Raw genomic sequence first — 21,835 nt, forward strand, 5'->3', positions numbered from 1 at the left:
GTATGGCAGTCATGTTGCATCTAATCCTGGGTTAGAAGAATGAGGTGAAGCAGGCTGGCAGCTTGTGTGTGCGCGGGACAAGGGGACAAAGCTGTGGCACCATGCGCTCTGAGCTGAAGACCTGGCTGTGTTGTGTAGGCGTTATTGAAAAAGACAGAGATCTTTTCTAGAGCTACACCAGTCGTCTGATATAAGGTGGCTGAATCCATTCCTTTGGCTCTCACACACCCCTGGTCTTTACAATATATATGCACATTCTCTCTATGTATATGGTAATACTGAACATCCTTTAATCCAATTTATGATCACAGGAGAGTATGGCCTCTGCTGCAGAAAATGGCACAAAAAGGGAGTCTAGATGGACACAATGCATGCAAATTATTACTGTAAGATTCCTCATTTGGTGTTTAAATCTGGATCATAATAAGACAGTTTATTTATATATCATAGAATGATTTACTTACATTATCCCTTCATGAAATCTGCAGCTTTTAGGAACAGCAAACTGGTTGTCTTAAGTGAAAACTGAAAAAAACATGCAAAAAAGTTGCTCTACAGGATGAGTGTTATTGCTACTGAGGTTGTCCTTTCCCTGTTCAGTGAGATTCCAAGAACCCCTTGCATTGAGGGAGGGTACACTGTTGCGGCATGCGGTCTTTCAATGAAATGAATGAAAGAAAGAATGAATGAATGAAAGGACTCGCACTTCGTAGCCCTTTCCTCCCGCGCCTTGGAACCGCCCCCTAAAGCCGAACCCCCCCTTCATTGTAGTCGCTTTGTATCCCACAACTGTAGCACTTCGAGGGAGAAGGGGCATCCCTCACTGACAACGGAATCAACGAATGGCAGCAGCCGAGCTTACGTGCCTCTTGAGGACGTTGCGCGTGGGCGTGTAAGCGCGTGCCTGTCGGGGTAGGTTGTGGTACGTATATATGCGCGTTCTCGGACAGCAGGACGTTGTGAGCGCCTCACTCGCAAGCGGTAAAGTCGGGACCTTGGAGAGCTCCTGCAGGCGACGGTGTCTCTACGCCTCATTCCTCGTTGTCTGCCCGAGACAGACCTAATCGCCGCAACTACCGATGGAAGAAATGGAAGAGGAGTTGAAATGTCCGGTGTGCGGTTCGTTTTACCGGGAGCCCATTATCCTGCCTTGCTCTCACAATATCTGCATGGCGTGCGCCCGCAACATCCTAGTGCAGACCCCCGATGCGGAGTCTCCACGAAGTCGCCGGGCGTCAGGCTCGGCCGCTTCAGATTACGACTACCTGGACTTGGACAAGATGAGTTTGTACAGCGAGGCAGACAGCGGCTACGGGTCTTACGGGGGCTTCGCTAGTGCACCGACCACCCCTTGCCAGAAATCCCCTAACGGAATCCGGGTGTTTCCCCCCGCCGTCCCCCCACCTGCACATCCTCAACCCCAGCACCATTTGCTTCAACACCCCGGATCCTTTCCTCCTATTCCTCGCAATTCCTGCATCACCTGCCCGCAATGCCACCGCAGCCTGATCCTGGACGAGCGGGGGCTTCGCGGCTTCCCCAAGAACAGGGTTCTGGAAGGGGTGGTCGACCGGTACCAGCAGAGCAAAGCAGCAGCACTCAAATGTCAGCTGTGCGAGAAGAGCCCCAAGGAGGCCACGGTCATGTGCGAGCAGTGCGACGTCTTCTACTGCGAGCCTTGCCGCATGCGCTGCCACCCGCCGAGGGGTCCGCTCGCCAAACACCGCTTGGTGCCTCCTGCACAGGGCCGGGTCAGCCGCCAGCTGAGCCCCCGCAAAATCTCAACGTGTACCGAGCACGAACTGGAGAACCACAGCATGTATTGTGTTCAGTGCAAGATCCCCGTCTGTTACCAGTGCCTGGAGGAGGGCCGCCATTCTAGCCACGAAGTCAAGGCGCTGGGGGCCATGTGGAAGCTACATAAGGTAAGAGAGCAGCCATTCATTTCCTTTTCTTATACAGCACCTCGGTGTGAGGTACATGTTTCAGGTTTGAGGCGGAATGTAAGGAACTGCCTTGTTACATGCTATGGCACCCTTTATACATTGGTACATCTTTATGTGTGCTTCAGTAAAGTGTGAAAGCTGCAAAGGGTATGGCATATAGCGCCTTTATGTGCGGCGGTGCATGCTTATGTACAAGTAGAAGATAAAAAAAAACTTGGAGACCTGATAGAATACAGCGTCATGTAGCACTTCTTAGTACCGGGAATGTTTCAGGATCCTGGTGAAGCTGTGCCACATGAGCTCCTTCATCCTGTTATATGGCAGCTTTTTAGGTGGTCAAAAGCAGATATGAGTCTCAACCTTTCACACCTTAGGCAAATGCTAAGTAGATTTAAACATGCAGGTTACCTAGCACCTGCATCACTGTTGATTCTCTGTCTGTTGGGCACAGAAAGGTTGAGTTTGATTGTGGATTGGGCTGTAAATCAGCGTACAAGCACTGGAAAGTTGAAGTGTTGGAGTCGTATAAAAAAAAAAACAGTGGGAACCCATAGATTCAAATTTGATAGCACCTTGTGATGTTGAGGTGTAGGACAAAAGTCAACGATGAGCAGTTCTAGGCAGGAGATATAGCTACAATTTGACAAAATTTTGCAGGAAGGTTATTTTAGTCTTATCCAGCAAGGTATGCCATCCATCTGAAATAAAGGGTCTAGTATTGTTTAAAAAGAACTAGTGGATCACTAGTAACTAGTAAAATATGGATTCACACTGCTGCCATCTATCAGTTCCTCCACTTGTTAACCTGCTTTTTCCAGTCCAGGGTCCCAATGGGAAAGTTAGCAGAGAGCAGAAAGCATCCACTAGGGTGATGCCAGTCCATCAGAAAGCACACTTCTATAGACACTCACACGGGCCAGTTTACTATCGCCATTTGTCTTATCACAGGCTTCGTCTTTATCTAAACCAAAAGTCTTTGTGTGTATTTGGTGGGGTTATGATTTTTAAATAATACAGGTATTTATATTTTTCTTGAGCTTCAGTAAAGTTGTAATTTACTATTATGGACAAATTATCTATCTATCTATCTATCTATCTATCTATCTATCTATCTATCTATCTATCTATCTATCTATCTGTCTATCTATCTATTTTGCCCAGAGGTCTGGGCGGTCTCTTGGTCTGGAATCCCTACAGATTTTATTTTTTTTCTCCAGCCTCTGGAGTATTTTTTTTTTTGTTTTTTCTGTCTACCCTGGCCATCGGACCTTACTTATTCTATGTTAATTAATGTTGGCTTGTGTTTATTTTTTATTGTGTCTTCTATTTTTCTATTCTTCATTTTGTAAAGCACTTTGAGCTACATTTTTTTTGTATGAAAATGTGCTATATAAATAAATGTTGTTGTTGTATCTATCTATCTATCTATCTATCTATCTATCTATCTATCTATCTATCTATCTATCTATCTATCTATCCTACTGATGCATCTGTCTGTCCTTTATCCATCTGACTATCTATCCATGAGGAGACCAACATGAACAGAAAAAACATTAACCACATTCTCCCAGCCAGGCCAAATACTGCAAGAAAAGAATGAAATGTTCATTGAGTACTGGTGTCTGTTACTGGCTGTAAACTTTTAATGACAAGTTAGAGAATGGTCTAAGCTGCCAGTTTGTACCAAACATCCTGTATGCCAGCTGTGAGCTAATGCCATGCAGAGTTATAGAAGGTGAAACCGTCAAACTGCTGTTGCTTTATATAGTACCTTCTAGCTTAAACAGCTGGTGTTTCCATTTTTATGCATTTATTTCTATGTACAAATCAATCCACTGCCTGTCCAGTTCAGCGTGGCATGAGGAAGGTTGCCTGTTCCTGCTACCAGCCTTGGAAGGATGTAGTGCCCGTCCATCCGAGTGCTCCCCAAAAGCCTAATTTAATCTTACACTTGAATGCCCTTTGGATCTGTGACTTTATTCCTGCTACTTATTTGATTTTAATGATTTTTTTACCAGATTGCATCACAACACAGGCCCATGTTCTAAATACACCAACACCGGCCTGGTACTTCTGGCATATCCTTGCCATCCGCTGTCAAAATCGTTTGGAGCAGATGTAGAGATTGCGGCAAGTCTTATTAGAATCCTTCCCGATTCCCAGCAGATTTTTGTTCTGTGTAATGCTGTACTCAGTCACTCCTCCATTTTTAAAATTGTTATTCCCTTCAGGCACTTTGGCTTAGAGCCTCAGCTTTCATTTTTATGCATTCATTTCAATATAGATTCAAAGAAGGAAGATTAAAGTGCATAATTTTGTTTGTGTTTAATTAGAATTTTTTTCCAAAAGTCTCACATGTGATTTGCTATTATGGACATTTTCAAAGTATTCGTACTCCTGTTGGTTATAAAATGTTGTCTCTTTTATGCCATTTTCCACTACTATACTAATTTTTTTTTTTCATTTAATATTTTAGTATAGATTATTTTTTTGATTCCTATTTTGAAAGCACTATGCACAGTGAAATGTTAAACAATGTAAAAGTATTGATGAGCCGTTTAACTGCATGGCGTCACGACCATCTCTTGCTAATTTTGATTTCAGCACTTCTCTTTGCAGAGATCAGTCCAAGTTCCCACTGAGCTTTTGTCTGTAAAGGGGTCCTCCTCTATCAGGACAAAACACCACCTAAACTCCTCCTCCTCCAAGCACCCCCCCGTCCCCCCCATTCCCCTTGAAGCCTGAATGACGGGTATTGGTGTTGACTTGTGTCAGATGGACGGACACCCCGAGTTAGCGGTCAGGCTGTTGTCTGCCTTCACTACAACAGGGTGGATGAGATCGCTGTTAATGTGTGTGCACGGAGGCAAGTCTGCTGCCGGTGTGGCTTTCCCGGGGGGGTGTGGGGCAGGGGGGGGCACATTCCGTGCGTATGGAGTTGCCACAGCAACATCGATTGCGTCTTCTCTCCATGGCGTTGCAGGCTTTGTTGCACGTTTTCATTACATTTGAGATGTTTTTTTTTTCTTCCTGTTTCTTAGGTGGGTGGGTGTCAGCTATAATTGGAAGATCCTTAAAATCGTGTGAACAGTTGCGTTTGAGAAATGAGCACTGTGCCCTGGGAGACGCTTGGCTTTGTCACTCCCATTCATTTGCTCTCCCATTCACTCGCTGCCTTGGTGGGACGGCGCTCGCTGAGCTGCTGTGTGCGCTGCATTATTAATGCTCTCTGGGCTCCCCTGCAGTTGACTGCTAGATTTTCTTTTTCCTTAAGGAAAGCTGAAGAGGGACTGGAGAGGGCAGCAGGGTGGGTTTTGTGATAAGCTGTGGCATATCTTGCATACAGAGTGCCAGCTACCAGGCCTCGGTCAGCAGCAGTCACTACTATAGCACAGGAATGTCGCTAATATTCCTCAGAAATCAGAAAGCTTTCATGAAGACATGCATGTCGTTGTCTCTTTAGGGGCAGTGATGCCTTTTGGTTTGGTGTGATCAGGGCTTGTTTAGCCACATAACATGATTGTGTTGTGTCATGCTTCTGTTATTTTTTTGTTTTTAAATCCAACCATTGTCTCTATACTATTACAGGGTCGCCAGGCCTATCCTGGCATCCAATTCTCAGGAGCAGAACAGGATCTAACTGCAGATGAGATGCCAGTCCATCACAGGCTGCACCCACTCTCTTGTGTAATGCTAGTCTACAGGTATACACACTTACACATACAGTACACGTGTAAATGTCCCATCAGGCATAGTGAGGACATGTCAACTCCACACCAAAAACAACAACAACATGTATTTCTATAGCATTTTCCAAATTTTACAAATGATGTAGCTCAAAGTGCTTTATAAGATGAATTAAGAAAAAAGAAAAAAATATAAAAATACTAATTAACAAAGAATAAAGTAAGGTCTGATCAATCAATCAACATTTATTTATATAGCACATATTCATACAAAAAAATGTAACTCAAAGTGCTTTACAAAATGAATAGAGAAATAGAAGACACAATAAAAAATAAACATAAGTCAACATTAATTAACATAGAATAAGAGTAAGGTCCGATGGCCAGGGTGGACAGAAAAAACAAAAAAAAACTAAATAAAATCTGTAGGGGTTCCAGACCACGAGACCGCCCAGTCCCCTCTGGGCAATCTACCTAACATAAGTCAAACAGTCCTCTTTGTATTTAGGGTTTTCATGGAAGGACCTGATGATGATGGTCACGTAGACTTCTGGCTTTCAGTCCATCAATGTTGGTGCATCATAATGCTTTGAGTAAGTGGTGGCGCAGGCCGCCACCACAAAGAAACCGGAAAAAGAAACAGAAGAGAGAGTAAGGGTCAGTACGGATTTTGGAGCCACTGTGAATAGTTATTATGAAGAATTGAACATACAGAGTATCAGGATTAAGTTAAGTTGATGGCCAGGGAGGACAGAAAAAACAAAAAAAAAACTCCAGAGGGATGGAGAAAAAAAAAAATCTGTTCCGAGGCCACAAGACCACCCATCCCTTACTAGGCAATCTAGTCACCATCATGGTGACTAAGCTACGAGTTCAATGGTGGTGGAGCTATGAGGCAGCAGAGCTAACTGTTATCCATCCATTATCCAACCTGCTATAACCTAACACAGGGTTACAGGGGGTCTGCAGGAGCCAATCCCAGCCAACACAGGGTGCAAGGCAGGAACCAATCCCGGGCAGGGCGCCAGCCCACCGCATAGCTAACTGTTATGCCACTTTGATTTGGAAAAGGTAGAATAATGTGAAACAGGTCATGTGGCTGATAATCCATCCATTTTCTAATCAGCATATTCAGTTCAGGGTCTTAGGAGGCTGGTGTCTATCCCAGTAGCTATAGCCTCAAAGCAGGGTGCCAGTTATTAGGCCATTAAATGGTGACACTTGTGATGGCTGTCAAATTAACTGGAATAAAAGGAGTCGTGCATCACTAGGCACTTCTGACTCGGGCTAGCATTTGGAGCCCCTCTACCTTTCACATTTCTCTGTGTCTGTCTGTTTGGCTTCTTGTGCCGGTTCTGTGGTTCTCCTCCCACGGGTGTGCATTTTAGATTGCGTGGTGATTCCATATTTTCCCCATCAGTAGTTGGTGCGGGAACATACACTGAATTGAATTGACATCCTGTACTTCACAAATCCTCCCACACTCGAGCAACACACATCCAAGAACAGTAGGTATCAGTTAACTTACTTCATCTAAATATTGTTACGGTTTGGGGGCCAAAAGATCCATTTCTTGTAAGAAGAAAACAAATGGCAGATGAAAAATTGGGATGTCAAGTGGAAATGATGGAAAGACGCAAGTTAGGCACTAAAGAACTGAGGGGCAGAGTGGCAGAGATAAGAATGCTGTGGAATGGTGGGGCTTTTATATATTAATAGCTGTGTAAGCCTGTGCTATAAAAAGCCTGGGATCCTAAAAACTATTGAAATCATCATAAAAAAAAAAAAATTAAATGTAGAGATGTCAGGTAATTGAGAGGAACTACCTTGGGCATCTCTCTCCTAGGTTTCATTATGCTGACGTGCTCGCCTCGCTTGTGTATTGGCGGCGGGAGGAAAAGTAAAAGGGATACCGTTTTGCCGATGTGCTCGTCTCGCTTACATAAGTGATTGTCTCTTTTCTCGGCGGTTTTACTTTGGCAACAGAGTCACTTTCGTCTTCCGACTCGTAAACTTGGGGCCACCTTGCCGGCTCTCTGAGCTTCATTCTGTAATAGCCTCGCACTTCCGAGCCGGTGACCGGGCAGACAGACACGTTTCCACGCATAGACAGTTAGTTTTCTGTTTCCTCGGAGGAGGAGGAGGAGGAGGAGGAGGAGGAGGAGGAGGAGGAGGAGCCCATACCCCCGACTCCACCTGTCACTTCCGGGCAGACAGACACACACACTTCCACGAATAGACGTTTATATATAAGATGAGCCGGTGGGCGGAGTCAGGTTGGGGTTAAAGGTATTCTTACTGGTCAGCACGTTCCAGACTGGAGGTAAATAATCAATACCTGGCCCAGTCTGCACTGCACGTGTTCATCATTTCCACACAGGCGTAAATCCAATCACGTTTTATGACGCCGTCCAATCCAAACCACAGAATGATAATTAAATGACAGTTCATTTAGGTTCAGGATCATAATGAAGTTGATTTTCTCTTTGTTAACAAGTACATCTTTTGACTTTTACTGTGAAACATGATAACTTTTGACTTTTACAATGACTGCAAAGAATATGTTTCACACTGAAAATTTTACCAAAGCTATAGTAGTAGGGCGTTGTACTGTATTAGACATTATGGATGCAATGAGGAGTCAAGCATAATGACCCCTTTTAGCTTGTATATTGTCATTTGTTCAGTTAGCCAATGAAAGGCGTCATTTTGCTTAACTTCTCATTGTACCGTAGCTGTTGTAATATTTTTGTGTCAGGTGACATACAATTTTCTAATGAAAAGCTTGGAAAGAAATTATGTTTACAAATGCAACAAACTCTTTGTCTTCGACTTACTTACTGTAAAATATTTGTGGATGAACAGTACAGACGAATCAGCTCACCAATTGTGATGTAGAGCATGCCTGCGAGAAAACACACGCACAGTGCAGGTCAGGTATTGGCAGAAGCATGCAGACACATTCGTCTTCCAGTACTGGTCATAGCCCCCTTCTGTGTCCCCTTTAATTTAGTCCCACTAAGCTTAGCAGAATGGCCATATTGTCAACAGTATGCTGACAGGCTGTATTGCCATGGATTGACACCATGAAGCATCTCTGTTTGAAGATCTCTGCTGTGGTGTGAACTGTTGGTGATGAGCTATGAAGCATCTGTCTTAGAAGCAAGCTCCTTGGAGAGTGAGCTAAAGGAGTAACTCCTTCAATGGGCTGTGCAGAACCTGTCTCTGAATATTGTGAGCAGTGTGCTTCCTGGCTGATCTCTCACTATGTCAGCCCCCACCCGTCACTACACTCTGCCGCATCCATAGTCCAAATCCCATCCTCGTCGCCAAATGAATTGCAGTGGATTCATACCATGAGGCACCTCTGTTCGAAGATTTGTGTTGTGGTGAACTGCCAGTGATGATTCATGAACCCACAGCGTCTGATTCAGAAGTAGAGTGAGCTAAAGGAGATGCTTTGTGGTGTGAGTCTACAGCAAGTCACATGCCAACTCGGCCCTGGCCAGGAGTGGAGCCCAGTCTGCTGGAACTGTGAAGCAGGATTGCTAACCACTGGCCATCATGCCGAATTAAATAGGCATTATAGTCAAGCCAGGGATCCTGCCTGACTCAAGTCTGAAGTGCTTCATTTTATCCTATTACCATTCATTGTGTTCCATTGTTTTTTATAATACTCTTCGGTTCATTTATTGATTCTTTGATTATGTATTATCTGTTAATTTATTGTGATTGGTTATTATTTAGTATCTATTCATGTCCTGCAATTCTCTCATTTTCCTTGTAATTTATGGGTGAATCCCAAAGAGTTGGTGCCACAGGTCCATCACAGGTAAGGGACTTTCCTCAGCCTTGCAAAGGTAATCTGGGACTTGAAGTCCAGTGTGGTTCATTTGAATGTCAGGTTCTTGAATTTTTGCTGCTGTTTCTTGGATCACTCCTGAGGATTGTTTAATTTGGGGCTCATTTGTCTTGGATTGTCCAGGATTATTTGCATTCAATTAGTCCTCCTTTTAAATATGTTTTCTTGTGACCTTGCTCTATGCAATCCAGGGGTTGATGGCGAATCCTCTCTCTTGCAAGGAATTTTAATGTGTTTTGGGCCTTTGAGAATGAAGCAAATTTTTCCTTGGCATAGGCCGAAAGCAAGTCACTCAAGTGGAAGCTAAGCTGCTATTTGGTGAACCTCTTCTGGGCAAGCTGTTAGGATTCTGGGCTGCTTCCCCAGGTGATTCTGGGGCCTTCACTCCACCTTGGTTACTTGTGAAACCAATCATAGCATCCAGATGTTTTCTTGTAACCTTTGAGGCCCCCACAGTATCTGTAGGTTTGTACAAACAGCTCTGGGATTGTCCAGAGGTTTGTAGACCACCATCTCACATTCCAACACCTGACTTGAAAGGGCAAAGAGTTGGGCAGTGAAGGGCATTAGGTCTGTGAGTGTGCCTTTGTTTTACCGTTTCCTTGACTCTTACACATTTGGTGAACTGGTGTGTGTGTGTTTGTGTTTTAACAAATAAATTAACATAGCATTTGGTGGACTATTGGGGTGGTTCATCCCTATTCTTTATTGCCCATCATCCAGAAGCAAGTAGAAATGTTTTATTTGCAGCACACAGGCTCAGTTCTGGAGGGTTTCCAGTCCAATTTTCCATCATTTTACAAGCTTCCTTTGCTGTTGATATTTACTGTGAACTGCAGACCGCATGGCATACTGCCTGCCTATGCTGGGTACAAGCATTAATTGGTTGCCCAAATGTAGAATGCCACTCGCTGGGTGTCTGTGAAGTCTGCCATTTTAAAAGCTGTAAATGTTATCCCTGCATTGGTCCATGCACAGTACACAGGGTGCCTCCACTCATTCTGACGCGTCCCCACTTTTCTTATCTTACTACATGTTATTCTTATTTAATGCACCTTCTGATGTTGCTAATTATAAGAGTTGAATGATATACTTCTTTGATGGCCTAGTAGATCAGTAGCTAGTGCTGCAGCCTCACAGCTCTGGGGACCTCCATCTTTGACTCCAGGCTTAGTCATTATATGTGTGAAGTTCTCCTTGTATCCAGATGGTTCTTCTGCTCTCCATCTATGTCTGAAAGACGTGCTGGCTGGACTGATGAGTGAGAGCAACCTGTCATGGGATTTGCCTGTATAATGATGCCAAAGATGCCAGCCCTGTGACTCCTATAATAAAATTAACAGCTCTCAAAAATGGATGGAAGGCTTAATGGATGATTTCTCTGGGGTACAGAGGTACATCAGCATGACATTGTAAGGTTAAATGGGTAGGGAGACTTCAAGCACTCATTTTGCAAAGCCATTTTGTATATATTCTGCTTTACACGTGTATTGAGTATGATGGCTGTATTGATCAGATCTCTCTTGAACACAGGCACAACACCTGATTGCACCCCTCTAAGGTGGGTCAGTAGGCAGCCCATCTCACCTGTCTCAGGTCTGGATCACCATCAGTAAGGTCACCAGCTTTAGTTTTAAATGCCAACATCTGTAAATGAGTGCTGGTTCAGAGGTGGCCACAGTTCCTACTCTGTTCTCACTTTCATGATATTGTGATGTAAGTTGTGCTTGAAAAGGCTCACCACCATTCTGCAGCAACTCTGCTGCTGCCATACTCCTGCTACTGTTACTTCGCATGGTGATATCCCATGACCCTGAGATGAGCTCTGTGGTTGAGGGAGTTTGAGTTTCTGTGCTAACAGCAGTAAAATGACCTCAGCTCCTCAGTTGCTGTGGCTCACACAGTGGATGTTTCGGCATGCCTTTTAGGTTAATTGTCGACTCTTCATCTTCTTAGCATTAGACCCGAGTATCACTTGAGCTGTGAAAACTGTGTTAAAAGCGTTGGTCCCGAGTGTCACTCTGGCAACTGTATAGATGCGTCTCGTGTAAGCAGTAGACCCGAGGATTACTTGGGATGTAAAAATGCTAACAGCCTTAGTCCTAAGCATTACTCAGGCAACAGTGTAGACGTGCCTTACATACTGTAAGTGTCATGTTACCCAGGCAATGGTGTAGACACGTCTTCTCCTCGCCTCATAATGGCCCAGGTGTTGCCCGCTCTTGACAGTAATATGAGCAGTGATGTCGAGGAGCCTCTCATCAGCAGTGATTTCTTCAGGTTAGTGAAACTGAAAGTGACTCTGAGAAATCCAAAAGTGGCACTCGTGTTGGGTTTCTGTTGACCCTGCTTCAAATAAACCAGCACCAAAATCAAAATTTTTGATTTTGTGGGGCAGCCAGGAATAAAAGTGAACATTGACAGCCAAGATCCAATTGACTTACATGATGTTATTTCTTGATGATGACGTGATTGAAAGAATTGTTGTTGAGACGAACCTTTACACTGAGGAGTGTTGAGTAAATGACCGTACAACAAAGCAGTTTCCTGTTCAAACAGATGGGAACTGCCAGCTGCTCATGATATCTGATATTAGCATCATTATTATTATTATGTATTATTCACTTCATATTATTCATTATTATTATTTGTATCATTATATTTTTTACACTTCTGACTTGGATGTCTTAGCGTTTTGCACGTTTTACAGTAGAAAGATGAGATTTAATAAAAATGCAATTTTTCAAGCCAAAAAATTCAACACTTGTTACATTTTGTTTTTTTGGAGAAAAAATGTAATACTGAGGAGGTTAATATGTCCATTATTGGTTTATGTGAAAGTGAGCCCTCTGAGGCCTGGTGCAGGACTCAATCCTGGAGCATCACGTATCTTGTCTGCCCCCTTCTACTTGAGGTGGGGATGGCTAAGAATGCCAGTCCCAGCTCCCAGAGTGAGCCCAGCATGCATTGCAGAGTGTTAGACCCCCCCCCTGCGTCACCCTTTTTATTGTTTTAACTTAATGTTGCATTTTTTATTATTACAAACAAAAAAATTCCTTTCTCTGGGAGTGAACCCAGACTCATACTATCTCCTGTTTTGTAATTAAATCATTTTACATTTCATTTTGTAATTATGCACAGTTTTATTAATCTGCTAGCTGGGGTAGCTGCAATTACTGTGGTGAGAAAGTGGAAAGGTTAAACATAAATATAAATTGTGTATTACATACAGTAATTCTAGTTAGTATTAGGAAGTGTCTTTTTTTAAAGCATTCTTGGTTTGACCTTCTAGTGCAGATAATCCCAAATTGCAATTAATAACTCTGCAGATGATGGCTTGTGGCCATGACAAAAATATTGAGGAAACAATTTGACTTAAAGAATCAAATGGATTACCTGATGGAAAGGCAAGAGTGTTGCTGGTTCACACCCTTGCCATCTCTACCTGTGTGCTGCTGTTTCTCTGTCTCAGTAAATCCCACTGTAGTATTGTTACTTGGCTGACGCTTTTACCCAAGGCGATTTACAACACTTGAGATACAACTGGTTGCTTTTTTTTTTGTTTTGTTTTTTTCCAGTTGGAGCACAGGTCGGTAAAATGACTTGCTCGAGATCATGTAGTGTCGGTATTGGGGGATTTGAACCCACATCCTTAAAGCCTTAACCACAATACCATACACAATGCCTGCCTAGCCTAACACTGTAGACAGTTATGCCATTCACTCCAAGCCTGCCTGGGAGGAAAGCCTAAAGTGGTATTGCTCAATTGTGCCTAAATGGTTCCAATAATGCCCACTAGAAGGGGGAAATCCTGCCATAAAGCCCTGGCATGATAACACTGAGGAAATGTAGAATCTTTATTAAATAAAAGATTTATTCTCAACAACAGTGCTCTGAAATAACATGAAGCTCCGCAGTGCACAAAAAAGCAAAAGGAGGAATTGCCTGAAAAGACATAGACAATCCAATGCAAACAAACACAGGGGTCTGCTGGAGCCAATCCCAGCCAACACAGGGCACAAGGCAGGAACCAGTCCTGAGCAGGGTGCCAACCCACCACAGGACACACACAAACACACCGAACACCAAGCACACACTAGGGCCAGTTTAGAATCACCAGTCCACCTAACCTGCATGTTTTTGGATTGTGGAAGGAAACCCACGCATACACGGGGAGAACATGCAAACTCCACACAGGGAGGACCTGGGAAGCAAACCTGTGTCTCCTGACTGCGAGGCAGCAGTGCTACCACTGCGCCACCATGCCGCCCTGCAAATAAAGTCCCAGTATGAATATGAAGTCCCGGGCAAAGTTAAGAAACAGAGCATGGGTTCAGAAAAGCACAAGAAAATATTCACCAAATCTAAGAACTCGCCACACCACGAGCGTTTTCCCATGAACTGCCAGGAACTGTGGGAAACCCTCATTTTTAAAAGGCTGAGGGCAGTCCCTGGTGGAGATGGAAGTACTTCTTGGGGAAGTACCCACAAAACACATGGAACATAACAAAAGATACATAGCTACACAGAAACTAAATAAAACAGAGCAAAAGAATCAAATTTGAAATTGTGAAAAACCTGACTTGTGGTGGGAAGAGGCTTAGAAATCTGTGGCATAAAAAGCAAAACTGGGTATAAACAGCAAAGAATAAACAAACAGATTCTGTCGCTTTATAGACATAGAGATAAATCGTATTGATATTCGCGTGATAGCACTGGGCCCTTCTGGGAGAACTAACACTAGTTCTGTGAGACGCCCTTTCAGACACCCCAGGACTGTCATGTGTGTGGTGCCATCAGTGATCGGGCTTCTTCAATGACACTCCACAGCTCCTAGTGCTGAACCCTAACTGCTCCAAGACCCCCTCACTGGGCTGGGAGGATCATGCTGTCAAGCTGGCTGTCCTTTTGTCTTTGTGGAGAGTAGCAAGGAGAGCCTGACTCAAGCTGTCTAGAGACCACCACAAATTCCTTTTGTTGTTTTACTCATTTGTAGATGCCTTTGCTCAGTCCCCGTCCCCCACTGCCACTTTCTCATGCTTGATTTCCCCCTTTGGATTTTTTTTTTTCCAGCACTGTGTTATGCGAGTCACTTGCTGATGATTAGAGTGGGATATGTCGCCATCTCTGCCCTTCTCTTTTCTTCCATCCTGCTGCTTTGATGCTCCATACTGCCTCATTTCAAAACGCCTTGTTCTAGTGGTCCTTCCGTCATTTGTGGCAGCCATGTACGTAGATGACTGCTCTTGTTTTGCAGTCGACTCCATCCATTACGTTTACTGCTCATTGACCGAGCCAGCCCACCCCCACTGCCACACTGTTTGCATTTTGTGAGGTTTTCTTGGTTGCTGTGGTAATGCCCCATGGGCTTGACTCAGATGGCAGTGCTGTGCGTGTGAAGGGCAAACAGAGTTAAGGACTGTGGATCGAGCTACTTGTGTGGCTTGCTAACTCCATTTTCTTTCTGTGCCATTGCCTCTTCTTAGCTTAGCTTATTAGGTTCATTTTGGGCTCCTCTTCTCACTGATGTCAGCGTCAGCCATGGTGATGTTGATTTTGGTACTGGTCGGCTGGTTTCTTCTCACTGCCTACCAGTGTTACAATACAGCCAGGGTTTCATTTATGTTTTCATTTAATTTAACCTTTTTGTTGATTTTATTTTAAACTTTTTGTAAACATGGTTATCAATTAGCCTTTAGTGGGCAAAACCTTTTTTCATTTCTATTGCTTTCCACCCACCTATCCAATTTCTACTCCATGACAGGGGCAGCAATCTAAACAAAGGTGCCCAGTCATCCCTGTTCCCTGCCACCTCCTCCAACAGGATACCGAGGCATTCCCAGACCAGCCTTGCAGTCTCCTCCTGGTTGAACATGTCCGAAACACCACTGCAGGAGACATCCCAATCAGACGTCTGAACCACTTCAACTGGCTCCTTTCAATGTGGAGGAGCAGCGGTTCAACTTAGAGCTCCTCCTGAATGACTGGTGCTCCTCACCCAATCTCTAAGGCTGAGCCCAACCACTCTGTGTAAGAAGCTAATTTCTGCCACTTGCATCCATGATCTGGTTCTTTTGATCACAGCCCAAACTCGTGACCATAGATGAGGACAGAAATGTATGTCAACTGGTAAATCGAGAGCTTTGCCTTTTGGCTTAACTCCATCTTCACCACAAGTGACCGGTACAACTATCTGCATGATTGCTGACCCCGCTGTGATACACCTATCAATCTGTGGCTTTAGATTTGCTTTTTGAAGTTTCCCTCTTTTTGTTTAACAAAATTTTTGCTTATTCAAAGGATTATTATTCTAGTTTATCCATCCATCCATTTTCTAACCCGCTGAATCTGAATACAGGGTCACGGGGGTCTGCCGGAGCCAATCCCAGCCAACACAGGGCACAAGGCAGGAACCAATCCTGGGCAGGGTGCCAACCCACAGCAGGACACACACAAACACACCCACACACCAAGCACACACTAGGGCCAATTTAGAATCGCCAATCCACCTAACCTGCATGTCTTTGGATTGTGGGAGGAAACCGAGCGCCCGGAGGAAACCCACGCAGACACGGGGAGAACATGCAAACTCCACGCAGGGAGGACCCGGGAAGCGAACCCGGGTCCCCTAACTGCGAGGCAGCAGCGCCACCACTGCACCACCGTGCCGCCATTCTAGTTTATGGGCCTGGGATTTTTATGTTTATTCTCTCTCTTTTCCTGGTATTTTGACTTTAAAAGCCTATACCCCAGAATTGGCCTTGTAAAAGCTATAATCCTGCATTTTCATACTGGGGCCAGGTTGAGCCAACACTTCCGCTCTTAAGGCTTGCACCTTTTGTTTTTGAGTTTGGTGAGCAGTCAGAGAGATCACAATAAACAGTGCCAGGCTGTTGTCATCTGCTGTGATGTGCCAGGCTGATCTGATTCCCGATTACGCAAGGCTTCTGTTTTCTCCGCTGTATTCGGTTGTTGCACTACGTGGCTATCTTTTCTTGGTGTTCTTCAGTGATGTGTCACGCTGTTTTCTCACTTTGCCATGATGGTCATTGTTTGCATGATGTAAAGACGCCTTTTCCACCTGCTCCAGGCTGCTGTCTTTCCTTGATGTGTCAGCCTGCTCCGTTTTCTTGTTCTACCAGGCTGCTGACTTCATCCTGACTTGTCAAGCTGACCTCTATCATTGGTATGCCAACCTGCCATAGTTAGGATGGTGTAAGGCAATTACATATCTTCTCTGATGATCTAATTTCTTAAAAGATCACAGAGACCAGCTACATGAATATTAGAAACTTTAAATATATCCAGTAAATAAAATACTGAAGAGTGAATTCAAATTCAAATGAAGACAGCTGGCTTGGACTAAATGAGGTGACAGAGGCGTGATGGAAGTGCAGATGTTGCTTCACTGCACCTTTTAGAGTGATGCTGTGCTGACAGCTGCAGAAAAAGATTTTGAGTAGGAACTGAAAGGATGCCAGACTGGGGGGAGGTGTGGAGGGTGATCACTGAGGACCCCCACATTTTAAAATGTGTGTCTTGTAAACTGCCTGTCTGGACGCTGAGGTAACACAGACTGCTTTCTGCCATGGTGCTCGCTGTCCTTCATCTTCTCCCTTCTTGTTTTGGAATTTTCAGCGTGGCATCTGCATATCTATAAATCAAACTGGAGCAATGCAGAGACTCAGAGACGCCGCAAATATTATTTTCTTTTCTTGTCTGATTTTTAAAGCATTGTGTGAAGGATAATGGAGCAATCTTGAGCTTTCTCATACTTAAGGTAAATACCAGGGGGGCCACTGTCATAGAAAAGGGCACCTTTATTATACAAGCACAAAAGGGAGTGAATAAACAGTAGGTAAGCAGTGTGGCACAGTGATTATGACTTTGGACTTCAAACCCTGAGGTTGTGAGTTGAAATACGGCTACTGGCACCGTGTGTGACCCTGAGCAAGTCACTTCACCTGCCTGTTACTCCAATTGGAAAAACAAAGAAATTTAACCAATTGTATATCAGACGTTGTAAGCCACCTTGATTTGAGGCGTCATAACAAACTGTGATGTCTGTCTGGGCCTTCCTATACAGTCTGGCTCCACTGGCATGGGGCCTGGTGCAGTGATATGCCAGGCACTCCTCTTTCTCACCTCCCGTACATTTCTCTGTCCAAGTCAAGGCATTTCCGTAACCCGCCTTACAGCTAGGAGCCTTGGAACTGCAGGCTGAGATTAATCACGTTAACCATTTCTGGGCCAGGAGTGTCCTCTGGGATATCCTGTAACTCTGAGCCCAGCTCTTCTTTAAAACTCCAGCCAGCCCCAAAAAGTATAATGAGTAGGACATTCGTTCTGCTTGGTGAGCTTCAGTCAACTTTCATTTTTTTTCTTCCATTGCTATTCTCTTTCACCGTTTGTAATGTCAGGTCCATTTTATGGCCCTGTTCATATTCCGCTCCAGTGCTCATCCCCATTGGGCCAGTGTAACTTGCAGCTTGACGCCTTTGGTTTTGAAATGTTCTTCTTAGGTGCTTAATAACAAATGTTTTTTGGTAACACTTGATTGATGAGGTCAGTCTAGCGAAAACTGAGGGAACTGTCCAATGTTGGAGGCTGGTTGCCTCTGTTGATAGGTGACATTCCCATGCATCCATGTTCCCACTTGCCTATCAGTTTTAATTTCATTTGAGACCATTGCGACAAAAGAAGGCCAGAAATGGTTACTTGCCTTTATTGTGGCTACAAGTCATTCAAGAGCAGATATTTTTATGAGTCTCCTTCCTCCAATTACTGGAAGAGAATGTCACCGCTTAGTTGTCACATTCACTCTCTCTGATTGTTGCAGCTTTCAAGTTTTTTGTTGCTTCATCAGGAGGCCGTGATTGAAAATATAAAGGAAGCTGAGCAGTAATTTGTTGAACTCATTTCAATCTTAGTACTGTTATGTGTTTAGCAACATAGTTTGCCTACGGCCAATGGCGTAGCGTCGGTGGTGGGGGTAGGGCACCCAGCATCCTCCTGTAATGACTCTCTGAACTTCACGCCCTCCCCCACACCACCCCGGAGATCCACAGTGACCTCGTGACCCACCGCCCCAAGCGCTCCGCTGGATATGATTGTGCCTTCTTAGCACAAATACCATCCCCCACTCGCAACTCGGAGTGCAGGAATGCAGCCGTGGACCACTGGCACACATCCTCGAGATGAAACCTATGCCCAGTGGTAAGTGAGAAAATCAATAGCCGGCTGGTTTAAAAGCCTGATAATTCATGATGTCTCGCCTGAGTATCATGGCGTAAAGGGGCCGATCGATGTTCTCTTTCTGGTTAAGGGGCGAGGTAAGCATAAGGCGGGCAGACGTAAGCACAAAGCTTCACCTTTTTAACATTTTTATGCCCCTCCATCCATCCTCCACCATTCCCACCTCAGGTAATTATTAACCGACTCCTCTGTGTCTAGAGTGTTGGAACAACGGGTAAAAAAAGCAGGCTGCACAGAAATCATCCTGACCCTAAGAATTCAACTGACTCTGAAGGTAAAGAAATCTGCAGGATACTTCACCCCAAATTTAAGCAAAGGAATCCTGTGCTCTCAAGCAGATTACCCAGAAAATGGCAGAATGCCACCCCTCTGCTTGTCCGCTAAGTTACTATCCTGAAATCTGAAGAACGTGCCCTCTGCATCCCATGAGGCTAAAGAGTATATGAGTCCCTGGGTCTTCCATCGCTTATCACCACAAACATTGAAGAATCTGACCCCTCGGTGTCATTGCCTGATCTGATTACATCAAAAAGTAAAAATAAGAGTCCACTCTGTGTGTCTAGCAGGCTACAACTGTAACACCTAGAATGAGACTTCATGGTCTTTATCTCAAGGTTGCTACACTAAAAACTAAAGGACAGAACCTGTCCTTGTCTCCCAGAAAATGAAAAGTGGGACACTTTGACATCTCCTGTAGTTTACTGTACAAATGCCTAACTTGTAAAAAACTAAAACAGGGACCCCTCTGTGTCTCCTCGGGTTTATCACTCTGAAGATTGAATATAAGATCCCACTGTGTCTCCTACAACATCAGCTCATCCTTTAGTTAATCTGCCTAATCCAGCACAAAGCTTTTGGGCACCAGAGTGGGCACCGGCAGCATCAAGGTAAGAAAAAACCTCGGAGAGGGTGCCAGTGCATTGCAGGGCACATTCACATTTGGGCCAATTTAGAGTTAGCTGGTCAAAGCTCATTTGGAGCCCTAGGTGGGGTTGTCGGACATTGCCCCTTGTTGCCCATAGCAGGTAGTCAGTATTATTAGACTTCGATGACCTGAATGTCTCCCAGGGTATCTGGAGAATGCGCCCCTTCAATAGCAACTCTTTGTACAGACGTTCATAAACTACAGTCACCCACGCAGTAATCATCAGAGTTTGATGACCGAGAGAGGGGTGCCGTCCTTGGGTTTACTTTCATTAACAGCGACCACTGATTATCAAGTACACGCTCACTCAAAAGCACAAACGGTGGCCATTAGAGTGCATACTGTGAACATTATTATCTGCAACCTTTCTCAGTGGCCAGAGCCCATGTGTCCTCAGAAATATTAACGCTGCTCCTTTGTGCTCATACCATAGACATTATCATCACTTCTATGACCCCTTGAGGGTGGTCTGTAGTGTGCTCTTTATCTTTCATAAATGGTACCCTACGGATACTAGCTGATGCCTGTGCTGTGTTACCTGATAGATTGCTGGTGCTGCAAACAAACACACTTTGTAGAGATGTGCCAGGAGTACTGAGGTGCCCAGTTGTTTTGCCTCAAGAAAATAATAACAAATTCTGTGTCACCTTCAGGTTTTTAACCCTGAACCCGAATAAAGACATTCTTTGGATGTTTCCCAAGGCTTACCAGCCTACACCATAAGGAGAAAAAAAAAATTATTGTGCAAAATGTTAAAACCTTGGAGAACAAGAATGGAACCCTCTATCTTTCAAAGAACAATCCCTATTATTACCCAGAAGAGTGAAAAACAGAGCTTCCTGTCTCCTATCCCATATAGCAAATTATATGCTGAAATTTTGTTTTCTTTCATAATTTACTTCAACATGCTGAATTTATTTTTATGTTTTATGCTAGAAAAATCTTAAGGACCAAAAAAAAACTAAAGAAAAGGTTGTAAACACTTTATAAACTAAAGAACAGGACCTGAAGGTTTCTCCGTCTACCTCTCTGCTTTTGCCATACATCCTTGACACCAAAGCTAGAGGTGTCCTGCTCAGCTTCATCTCCTGCACTGCCAGTAAACACACTATGGTAGAGGCTTTGGTGTTCATGGCCTCTCTGAACTGTTGCGTAAATGACAGTAGACCTCTCCTGTGGTTCCTACTTTTGCTGAACTGGCTGTTGTATCTGAAGTGGAGGACTTTTCTCGTTTCTCCATGTGGCTGAGCTGACAGGCCTAGTGAAGTTGTTACTTTTCGGTATTTCCTCTCCTTTTCACCAGTATAACTCAACCCCTGTTTGTGCAGATGTGTGATCAGTAGGTAATGCTTATTAGCTGGCCAAGTGGAAGTGAACCCAAAAATCACTTTATTATGTATGAGGAGTGCTTATGGGCCTCATTTCTGCTTATTTAATTTACTGAAATGCCATTTTTGCAAGATTCAGTGTGCCTAATAGCCAAGGCTATGACTTTACACCTTGGCACATTGTGTGGCACAAAAAGTATGCATCCTGCCAATTGGTTCTTGGGCAGCAAAAATTAATGATAATTACAGCATCATGGCATAACTTATGTCTGTCACGAGGAGGCATTAATGTTTGTGCCTAGGAATTAAATATAGCCAAGCCAAAGTTTGACACCAACAAGAAAGTTGTACTAGCTTCTGAAACCAAAACACTTACTAGAAATCAAAGTCGAGAAACAAAGCAAGAGGGCCAGTACCAGAATACTTAAAGACAATCGCACGTCAATGAAGAGAGTTTTGCTTTAAATTCCTTAATCTCGGAATGCCACAAAATATGTGGTACCAACCTTCATACTGGCAAGCAACTGAAGTCACCCGCCGCACACCTCTGGCCAGTCTACCAGAGCAACAAGTTGGTGACATTCACAGTGTAAACAATGAAAGATATTAAAAATATTTCACTAATAACCTACTGCACACACTACAGAATAGTTATTCCTGTTATATTCTTCGAGTATCAAAACCTTAGTAAACACACAATCATGATTAAAATAACGCAGAGACAGGGTAATAAAATACAAACAAAACTAGAAGAAAAGTGTCAGTGAAGTCAGATGTGCCCTACATCCAGAAGTGTTCACTACTATGTGTGTGCGTGTGTGGTTAGGTGCCTA

The 21,835-nt window shown here is 44.0% G+C and overlaps 1 protein-coding gene across 7 annotated transcripts in view; it reads left to right on the forward strand.

Annotated features, from left to right (window-relative positions):
- Positions 1 to 893: 893 nt before the first annotated feature.
- The window catches only part of trim9 (tripartite motif containing 9), a 46,252-nt gene continuing 25,310 nt past the window's right edge, over positions 894 to 21,835 (forward strand). For 2 of the 7 annotated variants that reach the window (XM_039741337.1, XM_039741339.1), the window contains exon 1: positions 896 to 1,925. In XM_039741337.1, coding sequence (XP_039597271.1) covers positions 1,080 to 1,925 — 846 coding nt within the window. In that variant the 5' untranslated portion in view covers positions 896 to 1,079. Of the gene's footprint in view, positions 1,926 to 21,835 lie in introns of all 7 variants that reach the window. The other 5 variants (XM_039741340.1, XM_039741343.1, XM_039741344.1 and 2 more) reach the window with 4 other exon arrangements.

This window comes from Polypterus senegalus, chromosome 18 (assembly GCF_016835505.1).
Source record: "Polypterus senegalus isolate Bchr_013 chromosome 18, ASM1683550v1, whole genome shotgun sequence".
In the NCBI taxonomy this organism is placed as follows: domain Eukaryota; kingdom Metazoa; phylum Chordata; class Cladistia; order Polypteriformes; family Polypteridae; genus Polypterus; species Polypterus senegalus.